This window comes from Sinocyclocheilus rhinocerous, unplaced genomic scaffold (assembly GCF_001515625.1).
Source record: "Sinocyclocheilus rhinocerous isolate Xijiao unplaced genomic scaffold, SAMN03320098_v1.1 scaffold346, whole genome shotgun sequence".
Lineage (NCBI taxonomy): Eukaryota > Metazoa > Chordata > Actinopteri > Cypriniformes > Cyprinidae > Sinocyclocheilus > Sinocyclocheilus rhinocerous.
The window spans coordinates 26,872-48,883 of record NW_015630993.1 but is presented as its reverse complement, the minus strand read 5'-3'; the positions used below and the strand labels follow the sequence as shown (position 1 = coordinate 48,883).

The following is a 22,012-nucleotide window of genomic DNA, read 5'->3' as shown; positions in this document are numbered from 1 at the left end:
ACGTCAATCATTCTCTGTCCGCGTTTGATTGGTTGCGGTGCACGCGCTATCATGTCGCTTCTGTTTTTGATTGGATTAGAGATGTTTAATCTGTTGTCAATGGTTACAACACTGAGAGATCGCCCAGAAACCGTTTTGTATTGGTAACCAGATACGCATCGTATTTAGACCAGCTTTTATCATTGAATAGACCTATTTTCTCATTGAGAATCGTGTTACCAAGCACCACCTTCACCAAACAGTACATGGCACGTTTGGACTTGTTAACTATAATTCCGTTCGTACACTGAATGCATTTGCTTAACTTTTGCACAGGAGTTACCACACTTGACAATATTAGAATTTAATTAAATTATAGTTACATGCACATTTACTTAGGCTACTTAGCAAAATATTCTCTTACCATTTATTTGTTTCCTTGACCTTATTCTGGGTGTAACTTACGCTATGCGTGACTATAGTATCATGAGCAATAACAACAACAGTATTAAAAACTGCAATCAGTTTTACATTTACTTATTTTTAAGTCCAGGCATGCCAGCTGGAATGCCAATGAAAAATGTAATTCATTGAAGGAAGCTGCATTTGCTGGGATTTGAGATTTACATGTATAGTATATAGCATCAGTTGTAGGCTATGTCATGGCTGGGGGAGTTGCTTGTAAAGATATGCACTTGAAAAACTCAAATGTTAGGCTACTTATTAAACATCTATAGCTGACATTTAAGAAACTAGGTGTAAATTCTGAGTCATAAAGCAAAACCATTTAAGAACCACAGCTCTATATCTCTTTATTTCCAAGTTGCCCCTCCTGTCTGCTGATCTCATAAGAAAACGTAACTATTTTACAAAGAGGTGATTTTATTAATGTGAACAAAACCTAAATTAACCTCAGATTTGCAAAAATGTAAAATAGTAGGCCTAACAAATATGCCATTAGAGTGCGTTGGCTTTTCAAAGTAAGTCAAGGGTTATCTACTTAATCTACCATTTTGGTGAACTAAATCAATATTTAATCAGAGTTATATATGAAGGCTTAGTAGTAAACTATCCTGCGATAGAGATCACAAAAATGTGTATTTCCTCCACTAAGTCTTTGTATTTTCTTTTTGTATAGCACCTCCATTAGTTGACCCATTCTGATAATGATCTATCGCTGTTGATGTAAATAACAAATGAATGAGAACATGAGAAAATAGTTATAGTACCCTGTGGCTTTGAAATTAATATCTTTGACCCTGTTTCAGCACCTCTTTATTTAATTTCACAAACTTGTCAATATACACAGGCACAGACAGAAACACACACTCAGAAACATACATAGAAATGCTAAAGAACATAAAGAACATACTCAAAAGTACTTGAGTAGTAAATTATTCCTCGCTGATGCAAGATTTCTCATATTTCCTTATTTTTCAATGCGGTAGTAAGACATTTTCTGTGTATGTGCGAGACTTCCGGTTCATTAGCCGCTAATATATAATATGGTTAGACACACCAATTTGCAATATCAAGCAGCAAAACAAACTGTTTTGTACAATTAAAAATAGCTGGAAACAGATGACACCGGAAGCCAGACCCATACATTTTATGAAATTTGTAATTACAAATGGCCATGCCTGCTCTTGTGAGAAAAATAAGGTGGATACAGCAAAGTATTTGTGTAGGCCTGTATTGTGCTGCCATCCCTAAAGTGCTGAGAACAAGTTGGATGTAACATCGATTAATTATTTATGAGTATCACAGGTGTCATACATCCTTAGAGGGAATTCAGTTCATGCATGCTATGACAGAAGCACACATAGGCTGAGCAAGTACAAAATGAAATAGGATTAATGACAAAGGCAGAATGAATTTCCACATTAGGACATATGTTGAGTTGTTGAGAGAAAGATCCAAGATTTTATGACATGTAAGAGGACAGTTTACTAAGCCTTCATACATAACTCTGATTAAATACGGTTTTAGTCAAGACTATGTGACTATTGAAAGCTCAACAGAGTAATGGTATCAACTGTTAAACACAATACCCTCAAACTTACTTTTCAAAAGTTTGGGGTCAGTAAGATTAAAACAATAATAATAATACTTTTTCTTCTCCAAGCATGCATTAAATTGATCAAGAGTGACAGTGAAGACATTTTGATAGCTACAAATGATTTCTATTCCATTTGAATGAAAAAAAGATTTCTATTTGAATAAAAACATTTAACAGTACTGTTTTCAACTTTGATATTAATAAAATGTTTCTTCAGCACCAAATCGGCATTTCATAAGAATGGCATCTGTAGGATCATGTGACACTAAAGACTGGAGCAATGTCTGATTAAAAACAAAAAAACTCAAATCAGCTTTGACATCATAGGAATAAATTACATTTTAAAGTATATTAAAACTGAAAACAGTTGTTTTAAATTCTAATAATATTTCACAATATTACTGTTTACTATGCTTATGTGGTGACCGTGATTTCACCAAGTACAACATGTTCCTGGATCAACATCCTTGTTGATCAACATCCTGGAACAACATTCCTATCAACCAATCAGAATTGAGGGAAAACTTTTCAGGAAATATCTGTTTTAGGCTTACGATCAGGGTTAGGTGCTTCTACACCATTGTTAATCAGCTATGATTTCACACTGTTTTTAGGAATGAATTATGGGTAAGGTTAGGTTTAGGGGTAGGGATTGGGTTAAGTCTATATTTTTGGACAGTTGTGTTGATCCAGGATCAACAAAAGATGTTGATCCAGGAACATGTCTTACTTGGCAAAATCACGGCGACCTATGCTTATGTTAAAATAAATGCAGCCTTAGTGAGCATAAGAGACATTGAAATACATTACAAATTATTACCTACCCAAAATATTTGAAGGTACTGTGTTTGCAGCAAGACTCATCGAAACTTAGGGCACTGACGTGTGAATGAGATACTCCCTCAGGGACTGGTAAAGTCTGAACTTGAGAGGCTGTATATACTGTATGTGTGTGTGTGTGTGTGTGAGTAGGAGTGTAAGGCAAAACTATGCACTGCATTATTGATTAATACTCAAAGTGTAACAACACTGGCAGCAGCTGCCTTGCACACACACACACACACACACACACACACACACACATCTCTTTTTAAACAAGACAAAAAAAGAAGAACTTTGAATAGGCAAAGTGGGACATCATGCACACTCCCTATAGCTTTTGACCTGAAACTTAATGATTTCACCTTCTTCAGTTTAGTTTAAGTTGACTAGACACATAAATATAACATGTTTTAGGCTTGTGTTCCACACACTCTGGTTTACGGGTCTTGTTTTATTTAATAATTTTTTGTCAAGGCTTTACCCTGTTTTCATTTCCCTTCTGTTGCTGGTGATCCCTATGAGGAAAGCTAACCTAGCTGGAAAACATCCTCCACTGTCCAAAGGCAGAGCAAAAACAGCTCTATAGAAACAGCAGTACTGCTATAGAAACTCCCCACACAGAGGCCTATTTTCAGACTCATACAGAGATATAGGTCTACTGTATGTACTGTACATTCATGACCAAGGAAACACAAAAGAAAGCTAATTTTTCTGTTTGTTTGCTATCCAACATATACACAAGAAAACAAAAAACCTTTGTTCATTCTGAGTTAATTTCCTTGTTCATTTGAAGTTGGAACAGACCTAAAAACACATTTAAGTCAAAATTTTATTAACAAATGCATGGGTCTGAAAACATCCTCAATATATCCTTCCTTGGATATTGTCACTCTTTTGCATACTCCTATTTTACAATGCAATGCTCTTATGTTAGTTTTCAAATCAGATTTTATCTTAAAGGCTATTTATATTAGTGATAAGGCAGGTTTCTTTAATAAGGAAGCTTTTTTCTTTTTAGCCAACTGGCATTATATTTCTACAAAACCTCAACCCCAGCAAAGGTATATACATTTCAGTTTATCAAACAAGTTTTTGACCTTTATGTTATTCAGGGTGAGTATTCATGAAGGAGGGCATGTAAAAATTAAGATAAGAGCATCTCATGTTTCGCCAGCAACACAATGTGATGAGATGTTCATGCAACATGACACCTTGCCATTTCAGTTTTGCACTCCCGCCCAAGCTCTCTGGGGCTGTGCAAGATTAGTGTTCACATCTAGATGCATGTCGATGTGCATATTTATAAGGGAATTCAAACTATGAGGATGTGTGTGTGTTTGGGAAAGAGCTAAAAGACTTAGCATTTCAGTAGCTTTATATATCTGATGAAAGCTGACGTTCAAGATGAAATATTAAAATGTTTTTTATAAAAGTAATTTCTTTTGTCACCAGCATAGAAGTCATGATTACCAGTCACACCACAGACTACAATTAAGATAAATAACTACATGTACAGAACATTTGCATTCGTATAGTGTCTTATTTAGTCAAAAATATATTTTGATATTTTATTAGGATGTATCATCTTTTTATACATTGTAAGTCACCATCTCTTATCACAATGAAGGAATGAATACCACCTCAGCAAGGAATGAGAATATAAATATACCAGAACCAAGCAAAAAAATAATAATAATAATAATAAAGTGAAAAATAAAACAAGCATACTGTCAAAGGGGCAGTTGTCAATTGAGTATTTGTATATGCAATATATTTAGATGATTGACTTTCTGTTAACATACAAGTAATATCTTGGATCACTTTTTTAAAAAATCACATTAATAAAATGCATAAGACTGTATAACTGACTGAATAATCTTATTCAACAGATCACCTCCCAGCAGGTTTGACATTATCCTGGAAGTAGCCAGGGTTGGTGATGTTGCCAGAAGGTTTGTAAAAGGCCACAGTGATGAATTTGCCCTTTCCATCTGATGCCAGGCCGACCCCAACCTGCTCTGTAGACCCCCAGATCATCTGGGTGAAGTTACCTGTCCACATTTTCAATTTTCAGTTATGGTTTGTGATTGACTTTGATTATAATTTGATTGTATTGACTTTAATATGTAAATTAACGTTAGCATTTCTTACATATGCACTTGATATTTGCCATTTGATTTGATAGATTTAACTGTTTTAACTCTTCAACTGATATGAGTGCAAAATTAGCCTACCAGTTCCATTCTGAAAGCCAGGGGCTGCAAAGTTGTACTTCACATTTTCCTTGTACCATGATTCAGCAACCTCATTTCCTATAGTTTAAAAATAATCCGTTTTTCTATAAAGGTTATAATTATAGTGCGCTACAGTTCCTTAAATAGGCCCCTTTGGGGTAATAACCAATTTACCTGTTGGAGGCACCATGGTGGATGTCCATTTGTATGACATAGTCTCTCCATAACCTTTGCTGCTGTTCTTTAGGGCGTTAATGCTAATCAGATGTGCTGCCCAATCCTGAGCCTCTTTACTGAGAATGGGGCACAGTGACAGAGGCCGTGCTCCATGTTGCCGCCTGTAATCATTTTGCACTTCAAGGAGAGACTGACGAAACTGGGACAAGTTCTCACCTTCATCACAGGAAAAGAAAGAGCTGTAAATCCTGAAGAGACTTGTGAGTGGAAAATAAGGCTTTGGACTTTTTAGCTTCACTTTTAACAGTATTTCAAATCATTTTGTGCACATACTGCCTATACATCAAATGGTGCTGTTTCCAAAAAGTAGTCTTTGTGGGAGATGAACTTCTCAAACTAATTGCTGGTAACTACTATACTAATTAAAGTACCCTATTATGCCATTTCCAATATTGCCTTTCATGCAGTGTGTAATGTAGCTGTATGTGAATGTAAATGATGTGTAAAGTTGTGAAGCCGAAAGTGCACAATAAATAAAGTTATTGTCTCCCAAAATAAAGAATCGACTCTGAATCACCTAAACGAGTCGTTAGTAATTCGAATTCCACTTCCGTGATGGCTACACTTGCACAATCCCCGCCTATGTTCTACATTGGCTGGCTGCGAACCACTGGACCCCGCCCACAAACAAGTCATTTTACTGACCACTGCTTCTCTAATCTCGGGGAGTTCAACGCGGGATTGACAAAACGCTTGCTCTTGAAAGATGGCTCAGTATCCTGTTTATTTGGACCAGCTGGCTCCACTGAATCACAGCCTGTTTAAGTATGATAAATAATATATGTTTATATTCTTTATCTAGCATTCAAAATATGGAACTATGGCAATGGCCATATCGTTTCCGACACGCACTGTATGCGGTAGACCAATCACAACAGACTGGGCCATCTGACCAATCAGAGCAGAGTAGGCTCACGGAAAGGAGGGGTTTAGAGAGACTGAATCTTAGAACTGCTCTGAACGAATCGTTTGAGAATTGTTGGAAAATGAGGTGATATTAAATGCATATTTTGAGAAAACGAAAGCATTTTTTGACCTTGCATGCATGTAAACCTATTGTAGGAGACTCCCAAGTCCCAATACAATATTAGGAACCTTAACAATGGCATAATAGGGGCACTTTTATAGTTTCTGAATAAGGACATACTGGCAAAGACCAATTAAAATTTCTTTATCTCAAAGAAAGCATTTATTCTGCATTTATTCAGTTGATGTTAAATGGATGCAAAACCACATAAATAATGAACACTGTTATATTAAACAATAGTGTGCTGTGATAATCATAAAGTGGTTAAAATAGTTTGCTCAACCACTATGAAAAAGCAATTCTGTTTCTTATGGAAGCCAATTTCTGCAACATACAAAATCATGCTTTGGTAATAAAGAGTTACAATTATATGATAAAATCAAAATTGTGACATGAAAAGTCAAAATAATGAGGTTAAAAAAATTATTACAAAAAGTCATAATGACAAAAAATATCATAATATTATTCCCACTTTTGTCATCATTTTGACTTTTTATTTCATACTTATGACTTTTTACGTCATAATTCTGTTTTATCAAAGCATGCTTTTTTCTAATATGGTCGAAATAAGCTTTCATAGTCTTTGTTTTGAGTGCTTACCTTCTGAACTGCTGCTCTGTGGACACTGACTCTTACGTGGTGCTGGTCCAGAAGTGTGAGATGATGAAGGCGATTGGTTTGACTTGATGCTGAGAGCAGCAAGTGCTTGTCCAACTCTGTCAGCTGAACATCAAATAAAAATTTTCAAAACTGTGAATATTGTATATTGTACAATAAGTGTCTTATTATATATACATGTGTGTTTATATGGTCACACTTTCAGTTTAATTAGTATTATATCCATGCACACATAGTCATACCAGACTCGCCAGATGGAGTGGATTTGAAGTCTGCTTTGGAGCCTGCTGGTAGAACATTTCTTTCAAAATATCCAGCATTGCTGATATTTCCTGCTGGGAGGTACTGACCCACCACAAAAGTTGTGTTCCCATCAGTGGCCAGTCCAACCCCCACCTCCTTTGTGTCTTTCCACACCACCTGTGTGAAATGACCTGAAGAAACCAACAGATGTCAGACTAGAGACTAGAGCAAATGTCTAACCACCGTTTAGTGTTTACAGATGGATTCACCTGTTTTGGAGGTGAATCCAGGCCTGCTGAAGTTGTAGTCTTTAATTTCACTGTACCAGCTTTCCACTGCCTCACGTCCTGTGTAAATTACAAACATGCAATGTTGAAAACATGCAGACAAGATCATGTGTTAAACCCCAAGCTCCGGGTTTTATGTAAAGACTTTACATCTAAGATGGCTGGCTGAAAAGTGAGCAAGTGAAACATTAGCAAATGGTACAGATATAGTCGCTACTAAACTCTGACCTGTGAGTCTTTTGCTAGCTGAGCTCCAAGCGTAATACACATTCTCTCCATACTCTCCACTACTATGCATGAGGGTCCTGATTGACAGCAGGTATTCGGCCCACTCCTGTGAGGAGCGGCACAGGTTTTTGTTTATGGTGAGGGGTGGGGCTCCATGCTGTTTGCGATATGCATTGTGAGTCTGCAGGAATTTAGCCTCAAAGCTGCTGTCTGCTACAGACAAACATAAAGAGTTATTTGATGTGCACAAAGCGCATCCCATGCTGACTGAAAGAATAAAGACAATTTTTTATTCTAATATCCTCAGTCACGTGTTTTTCTTTTAAATGTATTGCGGTGCACATGCTCCATTTCAGAAGCCATAAAGCACCAGTACAAAGAATGGACTATCATATTTCATTTGCATTAAGGCTAGACAGATAATTATGATGAAAGGTGAGTTTTTAAACACAGTCCATGTTTGCTTTTGTATAAACAAGATGACCCCACCAGAAAAAGCGCTGAAAGAAAAGCTGCACAATTTTAAAATACATTTTATGGCCATTTATTTATCATTATAAAGTATTTACATGAAACAAATAACCTTAACTCAACTTACCCTTTAAGCTGCTTCCCACATGATGTTCTCCTTTGTCCCCGGGTGGTGATATTTCAGTACTGCGAGGCACTGAAGGTGCTTGCTTTGAATTTATGCCTGATGCACCATGCACTTGTTCCACTTTGTCAGCTGAATGTTGCCAGATATATAAAATATTTACTATACTGTAATGATCATCAACACCTCTTTTACAATACAGTCTTTTACACTATTCACTGTCAAGTCCATATCTACTATTAGAACTACTCTCTGTAATTTTTATTAATAATTTAGTAATAATATGTTAAAAAAATAATCATAAGAAAGTTTAATAAGAACATATAAAAAGAAAATAAATATATATATTCCACTAGAAAGTTTACTCACTTGTACCAGTGGACCTTGAGTCTACTTTGGTGCCCGCCGGTAGGACATTTTTTTCAAAATAACCTGCATTTGTGATGTTTCCAGCTGGTAGGTACTGACCCACAACAAAAGTTGTGTTCCCATCAGTGGCCAGTCCAACTCCCACCTCTTTAGTGTCCTTCCAGACCACCTGTGTGAAGTGACCTGGAGAAACCACTAGGAGTCAGTGTTGTAAAAGAGATTAGAGCAAACGTTTAGCCACACCAGAGTGTTTTCAGGTGGAATCACCTGTTTTGGAGGAAAATCCAGGCCTGCCGAAGTTGAAGTCTTTAATTTCACTGTACCAGTTTTCCACTGCTTCATGTCCTGTAGAAAGTGGAGACATAAGGTATGTAATTGTTTCTAAAAGAAATTAGTTGACAGTGTGCAATACAAATGACGTTTATAAAAACACAAATGCTTCATATATCTCCAGTTTAATGTCTTGTTATGAAGTTACAAAGTTCTGGCACCCTGCATAACGCCTGCAATGGCTTCTAATTCTAATGCATTCAACTCTGACCACTGACCAGAGCGGTCTAACTGGATTTGACTATCCTTATCAAATGACTGATATAGCGTTTATCCTTGATTTGCCTCTTAGAAGAATTTGACTTCATTGTCTGTTTATTCGAGCAGAAAGCTAACCTGTGAGTTTTTTGGTAGCTGAACTCCAAGCATAATACAGATTTTCTCCGTAGTCCTTGTTGCTGTGTTTGAGGGTCGTGATTGACAGCAGATGCTCCGCCCATGCCTGTGCGGAGCGGCACAGGTTTTTGTTTATGGTGAGGGGCGGCGCTCCATGCTGTCTGCGGTATACATTGTGACTCTGTAGGAACTCAGCCTCAAAGCTGCTGCCTGGAACAAGAGAGCACAGAGTTTAACGATGTGCTGAAATAAAAGCAAATCAAGTGATATTTTGTATAAAGGTTTATTTCAACTACTCTTAGATAGTATTCATCATTAGCTTTGAATGAGTTTGGATCAATTAAATGTTACACTCTAAAAAATGCTGGGTTAAATACATCCCAGTGAATTAAAATTGGTCTGTTTTGACCCAGCGGTTGGGTTAAATGTTTAACCCAACTGTCCAACTCTGTCAGCTGAACATCAAATAAAAATTTTCAAAACTGTGAATATTGTATATTGTACAATAAGTGTCTTATTATATATACATGTGTGTTTATATGGTCACACTTTCAGTTTAATTAGTATTATATCCATGCACACATAGTCATACCAGACTCGCCAGATGGAGTGGATTTGAAGTCTGCTTTGGAGCCTGCTGGTAGGACGTTTCTTTCAAAATATCCAGCATTGCTGATGTTTCCTGCTGGGAGGTACTGACCCACCACAAAAGTTGTGTTCCCATCAGTGGCCAGTCCAACCCCCACCTCCTTTGTGTCTTTCCACACCACCTGTGTGAAATGACCTGAAGAAACCAACAGATGTCAGACTAGAGACTAGAGCAAATGTCTAACCACCGTTTAGTGTTTACAGATGGATTCACCTGTTTTGGAGGTGAATCCAGGCCTGCTGAAGTTGTAGTCTTTAATTTCACTGTACCAGCTTTCCACTGCCTCACGTCCTGTGTAAATTACAAACATGCAATGTTGAAAACATGCAGACAAGATCATGTGTTAAACCCCAAGCTCCGGGTTTTATGTAAAGACTTTACATCTAAGATGGCTGGCTGAAAAGTGAGCAAGTGAAACATTAGCAAATGGTACAGATATAGTCGCTACTAAACTCTGACCTGTGAGTCTTTTGCTAGCTGAGCTCCAAGCGTAATACACATTCTCTCCATACTCTCCACTACTATGCATGAGGGTCCTGATTGACAGCAGGTATTCGGCCCACTCCTGTGAGGAGCGGCACAGGTTTTTGTTTATGGTGAGGGGTGGGGCTCCATGCTGTTTGCGATATGCATTGTGAGTCTGCAGGAATTTAGCCTCAAAGCTGCTGTCTGCTACAGACAAACATAAAGAGTTATTTGATGTGCACAAAGCGCATCCCATGCTGACTGAAAGAATAAAGACAATTTTTTATTCTAATATCCTCAGTCACGTGTTTTTCTTTTAAATGTATTGCGGTGCACATGCTCCATTTCAGAAGCCATAAAGCACCAGTACAAAGAATGGACTATCATATTTCATTTGCATTAAGGCTAGACAGATAATTATGATGAAAGGTGAGTTTTTAAACACAGTCCATGTTTGCTTTTGTATAAACAAGATGACCCCACCAGAAAAAGCGCTGAAAGAAAAGCTGCACAATTTTAAAATACATTTTATGGCCATTTATTTATCATTATAAAGTATTTACATGAAACAAATAACCTTAACTCAACTTACCCTTTAAGCTGCTTCCCACATGATGTTCTCCTCGGTCCCCGGGTGGTGATATTTCAGTACTGCGAGGCACTGAAGGTGCTTGCTTTGAATTTATGCCTGATGCACCATGCACTTGTTCCACTTTGTCAGCTGAATGTTGCCAGATATATAAAATATTTACTATACTGTAATGATCATCAACACCTCTTTTACAATACAGTCTTTTACACTATTCACTGTCAAGTCCATATCTACTATTAGAACTACTCTCTGTAATTTTTATTAATAATTTAGTAATAATATGTTAAAAAAATAATCATAAGAAAGTTTAATAAGAACATATAAAAAGAAAATAAATATATATATTCCACTAGAAAGTTTACTCACTTGTACCAGTGGACCTTGAGTCTACTTTGGTGCCCGCCGGTAGGACATTTTTTTCAAAATAACCTGCATTTGTGATGTTTCCAGCTGGTAGGTACTGACCCACAACAAAAGTTGTGTTCCCATCAGTGGCCAGTCCAACTCCCACCTCTTTAGTGTCCTTCCAGACCACCTGTGTGAAGTGACCTGGAGAAACCACTAGGAGTCAGTGTTGTAAAAGAGATTAGAGCAAACGTTTAGCCACACCAGAGTGTTTTCAGGTGGAATCACCTGTTTTGGAGGAAAATCCAGGCCTGCCGAAGTTGAAGTCTTTAATTTCACTGTACCAGTTTTCCACTGCTTCATGTCCTGTAGAAAGTGGAGACATAAGGTATGTAATTGTTTCTAAAAGAAATTAGTTGACAGTGTGCAATACAAATGACGTTTATAAAAACACAAATGCTTCATATATCTCCAGTTTAATGTCTTGTTATGAAGTTACAAAGTTCTGGCACCCTGCATAACGCCTGCAATGGCTTCTAATTCTAATGCATTCAACTCTGACCACTGACCAGAGCGGTCTAACTGGATTTGACTATCCTTATCAAATGACTGATATAGCGTTTATCCTTGATTTGCCTCTTAGAAGAATTTGACTTCATTGTCTGTTTATTCGAGCAGAAAGCTAACCTGTGAGTTTTTTGGTAGCTGAACTCCAAGCATAATACAGATTTTCTCCGTAGTCCTTGTTGCTGTGTTTGAGGGTCGTGATTGACAGCAGATGCTCCGCCCATGCCTGTGCGGAGCGGCACAGGTTTTTGTTTATGGTGAGGGGCGGCGCTCCATGCTGTCTGCGGTATACATTGTGACTCTGTAGGAACTCAGCCTCAAAGCTGCTGCCTGGAACAAGAGAGCACAGAGTTTAACGATGTGCTGAAATAAAAGCAAATCAAGTGATATTTTGTATAAAGGTTTATTTCAACTACTCTTAGATAGTATTCATCATTAGCTTTGAATGAGTTTGGATCAATTAAATGTTACACTCTAAAAAATGCTGGGTTAAATACATCCCAGTGAATTAAAATTGGTCTGTTTTGACCCAGCGGTTGGGTTAAATGTTTAACCCAACCTTCTGGGTAGTAACCCAATTGCTGGGTTTGTCCCAGTTATTTAACCCAGCATTTTTTAAATTTTTTAAGTTAAAACTGGATAAATGGTACTAAAATATTAATAATAAAATAAACACGTAAATAAATAAATGCATACATACATAAAAAAAGGAAGAACACCAAAAATAGAGTGAGAACTAATAGGAAAAATAGATCTGAGATTGAAAAAAATCGTCTAGACTCACCCGCCATGCATAAAGTTATGTGACAGACTGCAAAATAAACACATCAACATGGCAGTTACATAAACAACAGTGATCATTTTCAAACAGTTGAACGTCACAACAGAATATCTGAACCACTCCCAGTGCATCTGTGGGAATGAGAGCAATGGAGAAGATATTGAAATGGTACTGTGTTGCTCTTCTAGAATATTGAAAAATGCATTTAAACAAAATGTGCTGGCACAGTTAAATGTTTTTAAATGTGTTCCATGGACAGAAATGAAAGATAAAATACAATACATTTAAGAAATAAATAATAATAAACAGGAAAGTAAATTAAAAAATGCTGCTTCTTTTTTTTAAATATTCATCTATTCACAATGAGATGACACAGGGTGATAATGAAATATAGTACAAAAGAAATAATAGTACATTGCAATTTCAATACATTGTAATATCTTAGTCAGGGGAAATTTCCATTTGGTATATTGGTGTATTTTCCATATAAACAAGGAAGGGTTGCCAAACTCTGTAATTTTTTTTTTACTTTTATTTCTAAAGGTATACAATTATTAACCTCAGATAACCACAGACTTATTGGAATAACCGTATCAGATTTCCACTTCATTGCAATACACTAGTCTATACCTAGAGTTCAAATAAGATGTGATTCCTTTCTTGCATAGTTCACTCCAGACTTCTATGCTAATGCCTAGATCATGCTCCCATCTGACTTTAGATTTATGTAGTTCAGGTGGAGGTTTATTTGTCATAAGGGCATTATATATTCTAGAGATTATTTTATAGGTTGGATTGGCTCAAATAAACCAATTTTATAATAAATTATATAAATTATACCTAGATTTGAGCTGTTCAAAAGGCAATGATATTCCATCCTCGTACCATTGCTCTAGACAAATCATTCTGTTATCAGCACATATTTTAAAGTGTTTATTCTGAAAACATTTTGGAAGCAATCTGTTGCCCCATATTGGTGTCTTAGGGGAAAGAAACTCTTTCTGTCCAAATGTCTTTTGCAACCTTTCCCACATTTTAATTAATTTCTCATCCCATTTATACAGCATGTCCGAGGGAACATACTCCTTTAATTCAAATAATTCTATTTTGAGCCATGAAGGAGGTCGCTTCCAAACATCTGATATCTGGAATGGGCTGCCCAACAGTACAATTTGGAATTTGGTAATTTTAAACCTCCCTGATTATAGTCTAAAGCTAATTTGTCAAGAAGACTAATTCTAGGGGTTTTGCTACGCCATATGAAATGTCTGATCAAACCATTAAGAGGGGTGAAAAAGGAGGGTGGGATATGAATTGGGAGAGATCGAAAGATATTTAAAAACTTTTAATCCTTCCAAATAGTGTCAATGGTAGGTCCTTCCAGATGGCAAGATCATTTCTCCAGAAGTTTAGGCAAATTGAGTTTATAAATATTTTTCAAGTCCCCATCTACGAAAATACCCAAGTATTTAATACCTGTGGGTGAAAATGTGAAAGGGAACTTATCACCAATCATTCCATATTTAAATACAGATAATGGTATTTCACGTTTATCAAAATTAACCTTAAAACCTGAAAAGTAACAATACGAGTGTAAAAGATTCTGCAAGTGAGTAAGAGAATCTGTTGGATTAGTTAAAAATAAAGGAATATCATCTGCAAAAAGTGATATTTTGTGTTTAATATGGCCAATATCAAAACCTTTTATATTGGGATTAGTTCTAATTGCTTTGGCTATTCGCTCGATTGCCAACATGATAAGGGCCGGACTAAGAGAGCATCCCTGTCTGCATCCTCTAGACAGAGGAAATGGAGCAGAGGTGACTCCATTGGTGACAATTTTAGCTTTAGGAGATTTGTAAAGTGATTGAATCAAGTCTATGAATTCTACACCAAAACCCTCGAAATAATATGGCCATTCGACACGGTCGAATACCTTTTCTGCGTCGAGGGAAACAGCTACTCCAGATATCTGATTGACATTAGCAGTGTTAAATTAAAAAAATGCCTTTGGTTATCTGAGGACAACCTATTAACTACAAATCCTGTTTGGTCTGGCTTCACCAATACAGGTAGCAATTTTAATTTTAATAGCAATTAGTAATTTTAGTTACTCTTATAGTCCGTATTGAGAAGTGAGTACATTGTAACGGGTCTTTACCTTTCTTATAAATAACTGAAATGATTGCATTAGAAAAAGTATCTGGGAAGCATTTATCCTCTCTGGCTTGGTCCAATGGTGTAAGCAAATCTCTACATTTCTTATAGAATTCAGGGGGTAAGCCATCCTCCCCTGGTGGTTTATTGGAAGACAATAACTGTATAGCTTCATTCAGCTCAGATATAGAAAATGGTTATCCGAGCTAGATCTATTCTCTTCAGATAAGGATGGTAGATTGACAGAGGAGACAAAAGCTTACATTTGGTTAAGATCTTAATTCACTTGGGATGTGTAAAGTTCTTCATAAAATTCTTTAAAAGCATTGTTTATCTCTGTAGGGTTATGGGAAATGTTATTACCGATATCTATAGAATTGATCATTTGCCTGTTTTGGTCTGCCTTAAGCTGCCATGCCATTACCTTACATGCCTTCTCTCCAAATCTTATGATGGCCCTCTCTGTCTGATAGGTATTAAGAGTATTATAATCCCTTTTCTTATTGATTAGATCTCTACTCAAGCATTCATATTTTTAACATATATAATAGAACACTTCTATTATAGTTCTATATAATAGAACTATTCACATAGCTCCTTGTGATTCTAGGAATCTGTCAGGTATATGGGCCATTTTTGTTTCACTTTTGACTGAATTTAACCTTTAGCTACACTAAGGGTTTGCGCATGAAAAGGTTTCATTTCTGTTTTTTTTTTGTGAGTAGGTGTCCACATGTGAGCTTGTGTACGTGACAGGAAACTGCTCTGGTGTTGCACAGTCAGTCAATGAAAGAGCAAAAATGTTACTGTTGCAAGTTGTTATTCTTTTGATATTAAACTTCTTGCAGGACAGCAACACTTAACAACTGCAGGATACGATATGGGTTGTAATTTGCATGTAGTCAAACGGCATTAAAATGAAGTGTGACTGAACACCTGCAAGCCACGCTTAACTTGCCTTAAAGCAATGAGCATGTTTGTATTTGTCTGTCTTAATTTTGTTCTTAAGTCTAGTTTTTTTTTTTTTTTAGAGTGAAACAGATTTGATGGCATATCATTATAGTGAATTTGCATAGTTTGAAGACTGGCAGAAAAGCATTACTGCAACAAACACAGTTAGTGTCTGAGACCAAACTTCATGAGATTGCTTGTCTGCTGAAGGGTCTCCAAATGTTCTTTACAATTCAAATAACATTATTGTTGTATGAATAAAAGCTAGATGTTCTTTTCATCTATTGTGCTAAAAGCACAGTGCACTTTTTGATACATAGATTTTTAATTAGTGTCTTGTATGTAAAAAAAAAATGCATTAGGCAACAGTAGGCATTATACAGTTAGTTTTACTAGCAATCACATTGACACAGCTCACTGATAGTTTTAAAATGCATACATACCTGTCCTGTAGTCTCCTTGAGGCAGGAATTTGTTTGTCTATGAATTGTATTTCTCTTCCTCTCCTTCCCTGTACCTTGCTGACAAGCAGTGAAATCTGTGTACTGTATAGCCTATCTGTCAAGGATGCAACGCCCTCAAGACCAGGAAAGAGCACTCTGACGACACTACACACAGACCCACATTTTTTCAGGTTTACTGAATTGCACACACATACAACACACACATTCACTCACGCTCACTCATTATCACAAACTAATTTTAATGCTGTTATGAACAGGAGAACAAAGTTCTGACTTGTTCAATCATGTGACATTTAATTTCTTCAGTTCATGTTCACTCCTGCCATCTTCTCTCTTTCAGTGTTGTCCTTGCACTTGCATGTTGCGATAGCACTTCCTCTTTATTTGTGGTTGTTTCCACAGACTTTTTTTGTTCCGTTTGTCACCCACAATGAGTATTTATAATGCACACCACAATTTCTCAGTCAGATACAGGTAATTTTGTTCCAAATGAGGTGTTTTGGAAAGGTCATAAAAATTTTAAAACCATTACAAAAATACTATGATGTGCTTAAAAATGAGAATGAATATATTTCCACAAACTTTATGTGTCTGAGCTGTGGTGCAGTGGGATGTGCATCTGCTCATTACTATATACTATGCAAGTACTATGTTAAAGTCTTAGGCACCTTATAGATGCTTGACAAAAAATTTGTTTAAGGTTATTTATATCCTTTATCTATTTATCTCTTGTAGATAGTTTGTTCCAGGCATCTCTGAGTTTCCACAGTTCTTTTATGGATTTAGGCATATTAATTGCACAACCCAGGCTCATTGGAAAAAACGTGCCTCTACCAACATTTTGGCAAAACTCAAAAAAAAAAAAGAATGTAAAAGAATTTACACAACTCACTGCAGTTTCCAGCTGAAATGAACACTAGAGGCCGTAAAACACCAACAACTTTTACTATTTTTCATGCAAATTATGATTATGGGGCAGATTATCAATTAATGAACACTGACTACTGTAAGGAAGACACAAGTGTGATAAAATAAATTTTATTAACAAAAGATAGACAAGAGTAATCAACAACTACTAAATGAATACCATAAATGAAAAAGGAATAAAGTGCATAAGATGCATAAAATGCAAGTGATTCAGTTGGGTGTTGCTATGGCAGAGTTACGTTATCTTATGAAAAGTTAAACTGAAACTAATCAGGCGAAGAACATTATTATGCCTCAAACAAATAAATGAATGGATATTTGTTCTTAAATGATTAGCTATATAACATCTAATGTAAAATAGAAAATCATATACTGATAATATGCAATAATATAATATCCATGGCCTCTGGAAGAGGTTTGGATAAGTGACATTTACGTTCTCTGTGGTCGAATGAGCAGTCCGGTGGCGGTGACTTCTTCCACTGGTTGTGCTGGTAACAGTGCGGGGAAAGGAGCAGGAATCCGTTTCAACAGCCTTGAACACAAAGCGCTGTATGTTGATCTCCTGGAGCACCAAAGGGTCCTAAAATCTGGAATGCAGATGTGGCCCTGGAGTAGGTGCAGAAGGTCCTTAGTCTGGAACACACAGACCAACGTACCTTGAAGTGAAGGTTTGCTCGCCGGAGCTTAACCTTGTTGCAAATGTATGTCCTCTGCCTCTCTGGGCTAGAGACTCAGATCTTGGTCAATCCGCTTTGTCTCTCTAGGATGGAGACTCAGGACATGCTGCATCTGTTGTTGCTCTGAATTTAGAGTATCTCTTTCCTCGCAGACTGGAGGCTCAGAACGTGGTCGTATCTGTTGCTGTCTCAAAAGCTGGAGACTCCGAACATGGTATCTGTTATTGTCTCTTCCAATAGTATCTGGGAGATACCACTTAGTATCTCCCACCATGCAGGCCAGAGAACAAGGAGTGTCTGTTGGAAGGGTACCTTTATCCGTTTCCGATGAGGAGGAGATTGCAATTTGGCGCTTCTCCATTTCTGTGCTGTGATTGGTTGTTTCTATCAGAGTGGGGGAACACGGTGTGGCCCACCCTTCTTTCCTCCTGTGGAACTTATTTGCATAGTCCAAACATACATTTAGAAAAGTGTCACTAAAGATTTACCGATGCATTATTCACTTACCAAACCACAACCAGAATACGTTTAAGTCCAAACATGATGGAAAAAGATGTCATGCATGCATTCATTTGTCCATTAACAGCTTAATTTGTGATGGTAAAGAGGTTTAGCATAAGCACACTTTTCAAGCAAAACGTAAAAAATAATTTTGTTTGAAATCAAATTATTATTATCTGTGTGGACTTGAGCGAAACTGACATCCTCCACTAAAATCACAAAAATGTTCTGAGAAACAGTCTAGCATCATTTGTTTTTGAATGTCATGTGGTTCCATATTCTGTATCCAATGCAAAGAAAGGAATACACTTTATAAGGCTTAAGTGTCAGAAGTGTCAACAATTATTAGGTTAATATTAAAGAATAGTGTTGCCCTCAAACAGAAGTTGATTCAGTGCTTTCAAAGGCTGAATCCTGAAATTCATCAAATTTCTTCCAAATAATTAATTGTAAAAATTTTAAATATTATATATATATATATATACAGGTGCATCTCAATAAATTAGAATGTCGTGGAAAAGTTCATTTTATATATATATATATATATATATATATATATATATATATATTGTGCTGAGCCTCCTTGTACCTTTAGTATGTTCACTTGCACATTTTCTATGCCTCTCACTATCACACACACACTCTAATGAATGCTGAATTATATTGTAGGGGCCATTCATTAAATGCTGATGGGAGAAAAACATTCAATTTGTCCAGTCTTGTACTGTGGTAATTTGATGTGAGGCACTTAAAAAAATTCACAAATGACCAAAAACCTGACAGGCCAAGTTATATGAGTCCAATAGACTTGTTCGGCATTTCTGGGAATGCCCACAAAAACGTCATAACCGTTTATGCCGTGGGGGAAAACAAACCATTCGAATTAACGCGCGGAGACCTTGTTTGGCGCTTGATCTTTACTTTTTGTGATGATTTCGATTGATTTTTGCTTGGTGCAATGCCGAAAAGTTGCTGTGGGGCGTTCTGTACCTCTAATAAGTTAAAAAACCTGATTTGAAGATGTATATGACTGATAAACAGACGGACTACCGGAGGTAGCACTGAGCGGGTAGCACAGATAGGCTACACTACTTACCCTGCAATGATCTGTCATTAGTCCTGTGCACCGCAACCCATTTCTGATGGGGCTTACAACACCACATAGAATAACGCTGCACATTTCAAGGCACTTCAGTGGACCTTCATGTTACCTGTTTTGTCAATGTTAAAAATATTTTTAATATATCACTAAGTACGACAGGCTTTTACTCAAGTCTTTATCACTTTATTAAAATTAAGCAAAACAAAACTTTCACAAGCCGTCTCGTAAAGGCTTGCAGTAAGCTGTCTTTTGCTCAATTAGGTAACAAAAAATCTGTACGGACAGTCCGACCCAATACGCCTCAGTTTTTATACGTATGTTGCTCTGTCGAGCGGCAGAAATGGTTTTATGTAGGCCATTCTGAGTCAACAACATGCTTTTCCAATGAGGGGGAAAGGACTGTTTTCCCCCATGCCGACTCCGCCCACACAGCTATGACGCGACACCGATCAAGTCTATTAGCATTAAATGCTGGCACACTGAATTAACAGTTGAAACTGAAACCCTAATTACAGATAGATCTGGGGTGTCCAAACTTTTCCTAAAGGGGTCCGGATTCAACGATGTGGAAACGACTGGGCCATATACTGTTCTTCGGAAATTGTCTGATGAAAATTATCAAGTTGCAACCCCAGATCGGCGAAAATCTAAGCAGTGTTTCCATGTAAATTTGATTAAAGCTTATCATTCTCGAAATTCTGAAATTCAACCAATGAAATCAGTTGCTCCTGTTGCTACTGCTTCTTTTGAGTCTTGTCAACTTTCTGCTGAGGGAAGAGAAGATATGGTTGTTAATGAGGACATAGTTGTCCCTGAAGATTGTGTTTTGCTTCCTCGATTAAAGAATTCAGAGACTCTTGAGAATTTAGATGCTCTGTTTTCACATTTGACAGAGGTGCAAAATAAAGAGCTAACCCAATTGTTATGGGAGTTTCCTGGCTTGTTCTCAGATGTACCTACTCGTACTCATCTGATACAACATGATGTTGATGTGGGAGACGCACAACCTATTCGTCAGCATTTTTATAGGGCTCCAGTTAGTAAGAGGAGAGTATTGGAATCTGAGATTCAATATATGATTGAGAACGGAATAGCTGTTCCGTCGTGTTCAAGTTGGGCTTCACCTTGCTTGTTAGAGAGGAAATCAGATTCGACTTATAGATTTTGCACTGATTATCGCAAGCTAAACGCCATCACTAAGCCCGATGCTTTTCCACTTACTCGAATGGAGGATTGTATAGATCAGGTGGGTACAGCTAATTTTGTGAGCAAGCTAGATCTTCTTAAGGGATATTGGCAAGTGCCGTTAACTCCTAGAGCTAGAGAAGTAACCTAATTTATTACATCATCTGGACTATACTCATACTCTGTTATTAGGGCCCAAGCCAGAAAGGCGCAGGGCCCTATTGAGCCAAACAACTTTTGCGCTGCATGTCATAGGCTCGGCCCAACAGGAAGTTGGCTATTCAGGGCTATTTAAAAAGGGCATGCTCTGGAATTTGATATACTCCTCGTCTGCAAGCTCTTTTAGCTCGGTTGGCTGAGGCATGTCTTACAGTTAACTTGGCTAAGTGTGAGTTTGCCAAGGCTACAGTAAGATATCTGGGAAAAGAGGTTGGCCAAGGCAAAGTACGGCCAGTTCAGGCCAAAGTTTTGGCCATTCAGCAGTTTCCTCCTCCGTCAACCAAAAGAGAACTCATGCGTTTTTTGGGGATGGTCGGTTATTACAGGGGTTTCTGTTTTTGAAAGAGGCTTTATCTTTAATCTGGGCCCGTAGAGGTGTATTCTGATCACAATCCCTTAACATTTTTGCATTCTTTACAGTCGCCGAGTCAGCGCTTAATGCGTTGGATTCTCTTTTTACAGCCTTATAATTTGATTGTTAAACACATTAATTAAAGGATCGGATAACGTAGTGGCAGATGTGTTGTCCCGTGTTCCTGATCTGATCAATTAAGTACAATGGTTGTTCAGTTGTTTCTGTTTTTCCGTGCTCTTTTGTCGCCTTAATTTGCTTTCAGGATCCAGATTGCTGGTGGCGAGGTGGGCAGTGTGGAAGAATGGAGAGAATTGTGAGAATCATGGTTGTACTGTGATCAGAGGTTGTATAACAACACGTATAGAAATGTATGATTTCTAAGTTTTGGTTATGGTGGTTCTTTTTTATCCGGTTTGGGAACGGATCTCTTTTAAAGGGGGGTGTGTGACGGTTCCAGCAAGTAACCGGTTATTTCTGAGCTACAGGTGATTTGGCTGAGGGGAGTGGTTGCACACCTGAAGGTAATCATGGCACTCTATAGACTGGGGCAGAGATGGCGAGTGTGGCATGAGCGTGGGCTGGGCTTGTGCGGAGCTTGAGCTGTCTTTGTTTGCTCCATACCTTGGGTTACACATGAGGATATGTGAGCTCATTGTGAGTTTCAAATTTTGAGCAGGTTGAGAGAAGGCAGTTCAAATATTAGTCACC

The 22,012-nt window shown here is 37.4% G+C and overlaps 1 protein-coding gene across 1 annotated transcript; it reads right to left on the bottom strand.

The window, feature by feature from the left end:
• Window positions 1-4,604: 4,604 nt before the first annotated feature.
• On the bottom strand, window positions 4,605-16,388 carry LOC107740967 (uncharacterized). The gene is made up of 17 exons (XM_016553537.1): window positions 16,315-16,388; window positions 12,767-12,793; window positions 12,103-12,312; window positions 11,704-11,781; window positions 11,437-11,619; window positions 11,071-11,199; window positions 10,473-10,685; window positions 10,227-10,304; window positions 8,699-8,881; window positions 8,333-8,461; window positions 7,735-7,947; window positions 7,489-7,566; window positions 7,219-7,410; window positions 6,959-7,081; window positions 5,269-5,487; window positions 5,095-5,172; window positions 4,605-4,911 (listed from the first exon to the last, which is right to left on the bottom strand). Exons 2-17 carry the CDS (start codon window positions 12,771-12,773, stop codon window positions 4,751-4,753), a joined length of 2,274 nt encoding a protein of 757 aa, XP_016409023.1. The 5' UTR covers window positions 12,774-12,793; window positions 16,315-16,388; the 3' UTR covers window positions 4,605-4,750.
• Between the last annotated feature and the right edge of the window lie 5,624 nt (window positions 16,389-22,012).